Below are 8,069 nucleotides of genomic sequence, written 5' to 3'. Positions count from 1 at the left end.
ACTTTAAAAAAAGCCTATAGTAGGCTGCAGGTGTAAAATCCACGAAATTAATAAATAATTAGCCAATAAATTATTTATCATTTAAAGAAATAAAAAATTTAATTTAATAGTTTAGAATGGAAGAAATAATTAAAATACACGACACTAATTTTAAAAATTTTGACCCAAAACTAAACTAACAGGTCGAACCTTAGACCGAAGCCAAGGCCTAACCTATTTCAACCTCCCTTATTAAGCTTCATCTCTTTATTCCCGTTTTTCATACGAAATGTGCTGGAAAGAAATGAAACCCTTGCTCCAAAGATTTAATTCTATATAACTTTTAACTCGGAGCTCTGATTGACGAGCCGTCAGCGACTGCATATTCGTTTTAGAATTCTCTTCAATTTTATCCGAACAAAGTGGTAAGAGATTTACATTTTTCACACAGTTCTTCTCCTCCTTAATTTCGTAGGTTTTAAGTTTGGGTATTGAGGAATTGAATTATTTTGATGGTTTAGGTGAACTCTAACAGTGGGTAATCACTAGGTTTTGTCCAATTGATTCGTGGGTAAGCTAAGAAACTGTTGAACCCTTGTGAATCATTGAATTAGTGAATCCTATGATGATTATAGTGATATTGTGTGAATTAGATTGTGCTCTTGTTGATTTGAAGTTCAATTGGGCGGTTCGGAACAAAATTTGGGTGATCAAGTTTGAGAAATTGACGTTTGGAAGCTTGGAGCTTGTGAAAGGAGAGATTTTTAAGGAGTTTCGAGCTTAGAGCAGAATAATCAAGGTATGGTTTTGGTTTCTCGTAGTTAATGTTTAATATCACGTGAAAACTTAGGCTAGAAGCCCTTAAGATAAAAATGAATTGAATGAATTATTGATGGATTGTGTATATAGTATATGATGTGTGTACAAAGGATGAATAAATTTATATGAGTTGGATTATGATTCTGATGAGTATAAATTAATGATGATTGTTAATATGTTGAGGGTTGATGGTAGATTTGTGAAATTAAATTGAATGGATTGATTGAGAAATGTGCAGTTTGATTTTGTAAACCATTTGATATTGGAGTTGGTTGCTTTTGAAAAAAGATTTAATATTGAAATTGGTTTGATTTTGAAATAATTTGATACTGGGAATGATTTGAATGACTGAGAGGTGTTTGGTTTGGTGGTTGAGACCCTTGAGGGGTGGCAGAAATTTGAATTTTAGAGGAGATGTTGCCGAAATTTTTATAAAAATTGGAGATTTGGTTTGAAGTATTATTTAGACAAGTATGGATAAAAGAATTACATTATTTGACTTCGATTTATAAAGAAAAGAAATGCATTATGTTTTGGAACTTGATTTATTAAGAAAAGTATTATGTTGGAGTTTCAATTTATCAAGAAAAGTATTATGTTTTGAGTTTTATTTAGTTAAGAAGAAAATTATGTTTTGAGTGTGAATTATTGATGAACGGAATGAGAAGTGTGATGATGATAATTGTTGAATGAATTGAATGATGATAGTTTGATATGGAAATGTTTTGTGGGGATTGTGGTTATTTACCACCCACGATATTTTAAAGAAATTTGTTTTGTGGGGATCGTGGTTATTTACCGCCCATATGCGTGCTATTTTCCAATTGAAAATTTTTGTGGGGATCGATGTGGTTTACCGCCTGCAGATGGTGGGGATCGAGGTGTTTTACCGCTCATCAGGTGAGGATCGTGGTACTGTACTGCTCACCAATTTTCAAGAGGACGATGTTCGGGTTAGCTACCGGACATGTCAGATTGGCTATATAACCGACAGATAAGACTCATTAGCCATAAGACAATCATACATCATATGCATTTGTTTGTTTTGTTTGAGTGTGCATTGTTTTAGTTTGCTTAACTGCTTAACTCTGCTTATCTGTTACTTGTTCTACTTGCTGTAATTGCACATCTATTTGTATTTTTCTTGCTTGAATTGTATGTGTATATTTTCTGAGAGACTCCTCTTGGCGGAGGTGTGAGGGAGTTGTTCCACTGGTAATTCGGAGGATTAAAAAAGACAGAAAGTGGAGTGTTAGGTTAAATTTAGATTCAGAACTTGAAATACCTTAGATAACTTACTTAATTTTTGGTTTAGTTGAATCTTTAAGCTGAAATATGAGTATCGGAGTTCTAGGAATACCTCTGGATTTTCTGAGACATTTTATATTAACTATACGGGCATCTTTACCATGCTAAGAACATCTGGTTCTCATTCCATACATATTTCTGTTGTTTTCCAGATGCAGGTCGAGAGATACCTCACTGAGCGTCTGAAATTTCCTGTGCAAGCGAAGTTTGATTATTTTGGGTTGCTGTATTTTGTATTGATGCTGTGTTTATATGTATATAAATTCTCCTTCGTATATATTTTTTGTCCCTCTTAGAGGTTGACTTGGAGAAACAGGTATTTATTTTGTAGTATGAGTTATATTTTGGGTTGTATAAACATATATAATTATATATTTTGGCTGGCCTTAGCTTCGTAGGTCGAGTCTGGAGCTTGATATCTGTATTTTGGAAATCCGATTTGTATATTATGTTTTTAGCCTTCTTTTGATCTTACCTATCTGTTTTACACTTATTTGTACGAGTGTGACACGATTTTCTATTCTCGCTTTTGCTTAACTTCTCTTTCAAGACTCCTAGATATGAATTTTTTTTAGCTATATTTATATATATCTTTTCTTTTAAAGGTCGTAATATGTCGCCACTTCTGCTTTACGACTTAAGCATAAGGCTCTGTGTGTTAGGGTGTTACATTATGGTATCAGAGCAGTTCGTTCCTGTAGAGCTTAAGGGATGGACTGACTATGCTTATGAGCATACTCTGAGTCGTGTTTATGTGCTATTTAGAATATCTGACTGATAAATATGGCATGAATGTTCATGAGCATGAATTTGGGACTTTAATGTACTAGACTTGCGATATTGAGGCTGATCACCTTGATATCACTTGTTTGGTGTTAATAGGAACCAGATCGCGACTCGTGGACACAGTCGCGAGCGAGGCAGAGGTAGGATAGGTACTGCAGACCCTGAAACAATGGGAGACGACCCTGTGAACTTTATGGCTGCCCTGGAAAACATGGCTGCGGCTATGCAAGCAACAGCCGAAGCGCTAGGGAATCAAGCTGGAAATGGGAATGCCGCTAATGGGGATAATGGGCTAATGATGGTTGCAACTTTTCTGACGATACATCTACCGATCTTCGGAGGAACCAAGAACCCCACTGAGGCCGATAACTGGTTTCAAGCAATCGAGCGGGCTTTACAAGCACAACAAGTCCTTGAAGATCAGCGTGTTGAGTTTGCAACTTATCAGTTAGTGGGTGAAGCTCAGTACTGGTGGCAATGACGCGACACCTTCTGTAGTAGGTTGATGCTATTATACCCTGGGATGCATTCTGAACTGAGTTTTACAAGAAATACTTTTCTAACTCGTTCAGAATGGCTAAGAAGCTTGAACTACTGCAATTAAAATAGGGTAAGATGTCGGTCGCTGAATACACGAACAAGTTTGAGAAATTGTGCCGATTCTCTAGGATTTGTCAGGGGGCTCCAAAAGACTTTGAGGAGTGGAAGTGCATCAAATATGAAGGAGGACTTCAAAGTGATATATTGAGTTTGGTGGGCCCGATAAAAATAAGAGTTTTATCAGAAAATTGTTTAAAGAAGGCTGCTTTGGCAAGGGGTGAAAGCCGGGAGTTCCGCTGAAGGGACCACAAGCATAATTTTACACCAAGAGGTCAAGAGTTCAAGAGAAGTGGCAGTGGCCAGGGGAGTGATAAAGGGAAGCAAGTAACGCCTTACCCAGAGGATGTGAGGTGCCAAAGTTGCGAAAGTTTTCATCCGAATAGGCCATGCCAAAAGGATTTAGGTCTGTGTTATAGGTGCGGGGAACCGGGTCATATCTCCAGAGATTGCTCCCACAGAAAGGCTCAAGACGCTGATCAATCGTGAGCACAAGAAGGAGGTAATCTTCAAAATGTTAACAGAATTCTAATTGCATTATATGATATTGGGAGTGCCGCGTTTAGACATAGTGTATGACAGAGGTGAGGATTTAGAGCTGAAAGTGTTAAGACTTAGTTGTGACTCTATTATGCGTATACTAACTTCCCAACTTATAATATTTAAGCTCGAGGTTCCTTCTTGCTAGCCGCTGATAGGATTAGACTGGTTATCAATACACCACGTGCTACTGGATTGCTTTGAATATACAATTCGATTTATGTTCGAAGGGTCTGAAAAAGCTAATGGTCATGAGGGGTAGTGTTAGAATTCTATTACGGTGAGCTATAATGGAGAGAGATTGATTGTGCGATAGGCTTATTATCCATGGACCTTTGTGACCCAATCGATTCTTTTTCCCTTATAACTTGCTCGAGGTTTCGTCTTCGATTCTTTGTTTACAAAAGATTTAATTGTCTCCCCAATTCTATTTCTTACTCACACGTAATCGTGCATGAACTTTGTACTCTCCGAAGTGAGCCTAATTTTTTTTTTTGGTACAACCAAGTGACTCTTGAATCTTTGAAAACTAGCAGTCGAATTGCTTTTCTCTGTGAACCTGTGATTCTTCAAAAATCGACGGAGACTTAATTCAATATGCATTGCTTCTTTCTAAACAGAGTGTTTGATTTGGCTTCCCTCTGTGAGATACATCTTAATTCTTATCCTGTGTATTTAGTAAAATTTTCTACAACTTTATTTAATCAGAACACAAGACATCCTTCTGATTTCTTGCGAACACCATTTGGGTTGTTCGTTCGTCCGTCCTTTGAGCTTAGAATCTTTTTGGAAATCAACTCGAGCTTGATTTTGTATCGCGCACAATTCTTAGATATAACCCTTGGAGCATTAGTTCCTTAAAATACAATTGGTGGACGCAGAAGATGAAGCTTGAGCATGTGTAGGATCATGGGGAGTTGTGAAGTTTAATTTCCACAGATTGAACCGTAAGGATACACCTTTTGTTGGATGCCTGAATGCGAATGAAGCTTTCGAACCTTGAGAGAAAGGAATTAACTACAACATCATTACTCACGATTACCTGAACCTAATGAACTATTTAAGGCTTACTATGATACATTACCAAAGGGCTTAGGAGATATGCTGATGCAATGTTATGATCTATTGGTGATTCCTTGAGCAGGAAGTCTCTGAGTATTGTTTGGAGGACAATTAAGGAGAATGAACCGCTAAGTAAGTTCAGAATATGAGGTTGGAAGATGAGAAAGTGGATGGAGGTGTCAGACTGGATCGATTGCAAATGTTAGACAATTGTGAGGCTGGGATTCGGATAGCACAGTAAGACGATAAAGAGCTACCAAGAATAGCGAAGCTTGTTGGGCAAGGGAATCAAGAAGAGATCAATAAAAAACAGGAATGGAATTTAAATGTAAAAGGAAAAACTTAGTGTGCCAAATGTTGAAAGTAGACACGTAAATCATTATTGGAAGCACACATGAGCGAACCTTTGATTCACCTTAAAGTTACTAAGATGTATCATGAAAGATAAAGTAGCGGTGCATATAACTCAGTGTTTGACAGGTTTTAGGGAAGACTATTTCTTGGAAGCTCAAGCGTCCTAGGTCTCAAATCGAAAGCCAAGACACGGAGAAAAACTAAATGAATTCAAGTTGAGATTTTAACTGAGCAAAGCCAATAGGAAATTTATGCAGACTGGGATAGAAAACCTAGATAGTTTAAGGAAAGAAGTTATGCATTCTTTGAGGTTGCTTCAATAGGCTGGAATCGAGGGGCAATCAAGATTAAGTGGATGAAACTGAGGTGTATCGAGCCGTTTGAAGTATTAAGACGGATTGATGGCCGGTGACGTATCAAATATTTTTACTACCGTATCAGTTCAAATAGAAAAAGATTTAACGTTTCAAGTACTTCCAGTTAGAATGAACGATACCAGTGTTGAGCAATGTTCTGAAAACAGGTTTGAACTGGCCGGTTGAACTCGAAACCTTTGGCAAACAAGGTTCGGGTAGAAGGAAAAACTGCCAGATTTAAAAACCAAAGTTGGACCGCCGAACTGGCCGGGAACCGGTCGATCAAACCGAACTGTGACCCGGCCAGTTTTTTAAATTTGGCCAAAAACGCTCTGTTTTGCTTTTGCATACTGAAAGGAACCCTAGTCAGTTAGTCACCCACAGACCCACTCACTGATAAACCCCAATTTGACGGTTTATCTTGTATTGAATTTAGAGTATTTTGTAGACCTTTTCTCACATTTATTCAATGAAATAGCATGATTTTATAACTTCTCCTTTAATTGTGCTTAAGAGTGAAAACATGCTTTTTAGGACTTAAAATAGCTAAATCAAATTCTCCTTGATTCCATTAGATGCCTTGATATGTTTGTTAAGTGATTTAATGTTTAGGAGGCAAAGATTGGATCAAGGGAATCTAAAAAGCATGTTTTCACTCTTAAGCACAATTAAAGGAGAATATACAAAACCATGCTATTTTATTGAATAAATGTGGGTGAAAGGTGATAAAATCCCCTAGAATCAATACAAGATAAACCCTACAAATGGGGTTTGTCACCGACCTCTTCGTACTTAAATGACCATAACTTGAGCTACAGAGGTCCAAATGATGCGGTTCCAGTTGGGTTAGAAAGCTAACATCCGGGGTTTCGAAACGATATAAGATTTGCCATAGTTGCTACACGTATGGTGGCGCGCACGCGCATAGTATGCGCACGCGCCGTTGCTGCCACCTAGTCCACTTGAAGCAAAACGTGGCCAGCGATTTTAGAAGCCTTGTGGGCCCAATCCAACTCATTTCTAATGCTATTCAAGCCAAGGATTGAAGAGAGAAACACATGTTAGTTACCATTAGTTTAGTTTAGTAGTTAGAATTAGTTTCTAGAGAGAGAAGCTCTCACTTCTCTCTAGAATTAGGATTAGGATTAGGATTAGTTCTTAGATCTAGGTTTTAATCTTAGCTTTCTTCCACTTCTATCTCTCAATTCTTTGTTGCTACATTCATCTTCTTCTACTCTTTTGTTGTTATTATATTTTGTTGTAGATCTAGTATTGTTCCTTCTACATTCTTTCAATTCAATAAGAGGTAATTCATACTAAATGTGTCTTCTTTGCTTTTCTATTGTTGATCTCTTGTTTTTGTAGTTGTAGATTCCCTTAATTCTTGCATTTAATAATGATTACTTCTATTGCACTTTATGTGTTTGTTGAAATGCCTCTTCTAGATATAGTATAGATTTTGTTCCTCTTGGCCTAGGTAGAGTAATTAGTGACTCTTGAGTTATCTAATTCCTTTGTTGATTGATAATTGGAGAGATTGCTAATTGGTTTGGAGTGCACTAAAGTTAGTCTTTCCTTGGGAGTTGGCTAGGACTTGTGGCTCAAGTCAATTCATCTACTTGACTTTCCTTTATTTAGTAAGGGTTAACTAAGTGGTAGCAATGAACAATTTCCATCACAATTGAGAAGGATAACTAGGATAGGACTTCTAATTTTCATACCTTGCCAAGAGTCTTTTATAGTTGTTAGTTTATTTTCATTACCATTTACTTTTCATGCTTCTTATCCAAAACCCCAAAATAACTCATAACCAATAACAAGACACTTTATTGTAATTCCTAGGGAGAACGACCCGAGGTTTGAATACTTCGGTTTATAGATTTTAGGGGTTTGTTACTTGTGACAAACAAATTTTTGTATGAAAGGATTATTGTTGGTTTAGAAACTATACTTGCAACGAGAATTCATTTGTGAAATTCTAAACCGTCAAAAATCCAATCATCACTCACCCCTCTGGCCTTCTTTTTCTCCTCTTTAGCCTTCAGCCCTCCACTCTCACCTCTCGTTCTCAGTCTCCACCTCGAGCTTCCAGCAGAGAAGAGAACTCAAATGCAGCTTGGAAGAAGCACCGAAGCAGCCCTCCATCTCGTCTCTGTTCTTCAACTTCCAACCATTGCCGCCGTCCGCATTGCTACAGCATCGGCGCAACGTCGCCCTTGTTCGCCGTGCAGCCGCCTCCTTTTTGTTCAAACTTTTACCTCTATTTTT

The 8,069-nt window shown here is 37.5% G+C and overlaps 1 protein-coding gene and 1 long non-coding RNA gene across 4 annotated transcripts in view; both read left to right on the top strand.

Annotated features, from left to right (window-relative positions):
* Nucleotides 1-2,538, top strand: part of LOC107488814 (uncharacterized) — a 13,994-nt gene extending 11,456 nt beyond the window's left edge. For 2 of the 3 annotated variants that reach the window (XR_008009659.1, XR_008009658.1), the window contains exon 3: nucleotides 633-772. This is a non-coding gene — a long non-coding RNA (uncharacterized LOC107488814). Of the gene's footprint in view, nucleotides 1-632; nucleotides 773-2,258 lie in introns of those variants that run through there. The other variant, XR_008009660.1, reaches the window with a different exon arrangement.
* Nucleotides 2,539-3,061: 523 nt separating this feature from the next.
* LOC110281035 (uncharacterized) overlaps nucleotides 3,062-8,069 on the top strand; it is a 10,006-nt gene continuing 4,998 nt past the window's right edge. The window contains exon 1 of the mRNA XM_052261669.1: nucleotides 3,062-3,357. Within this exon, the coding sequence (XP_052117629.1) occupies nucleotides 3,062-3,357 (296 nt within the window). The remainder of the gene's footprint in view (nucleotides 3,358-8,069) is intronic.

Source organism: Arachis duranensis, chromosome 5 (assembly GCF_000817695.3).
Source record: "Arachis duranensis cultivar V14167 chromosome 5, aradu.V14167.gnm2.J7QH, whole genome shotgun sequence".
Lineage (NCBI taxonomy): Eukaryota > Viridiplantae > Streptophyta > Magnoliopsida > Fabales > Fabaceae > Arachis > Arachis duranensis.
Note: the sequence above shows the minus strand (reverse complement) of the source record. Positions and strands in the feature narration are given on the sequence as shown.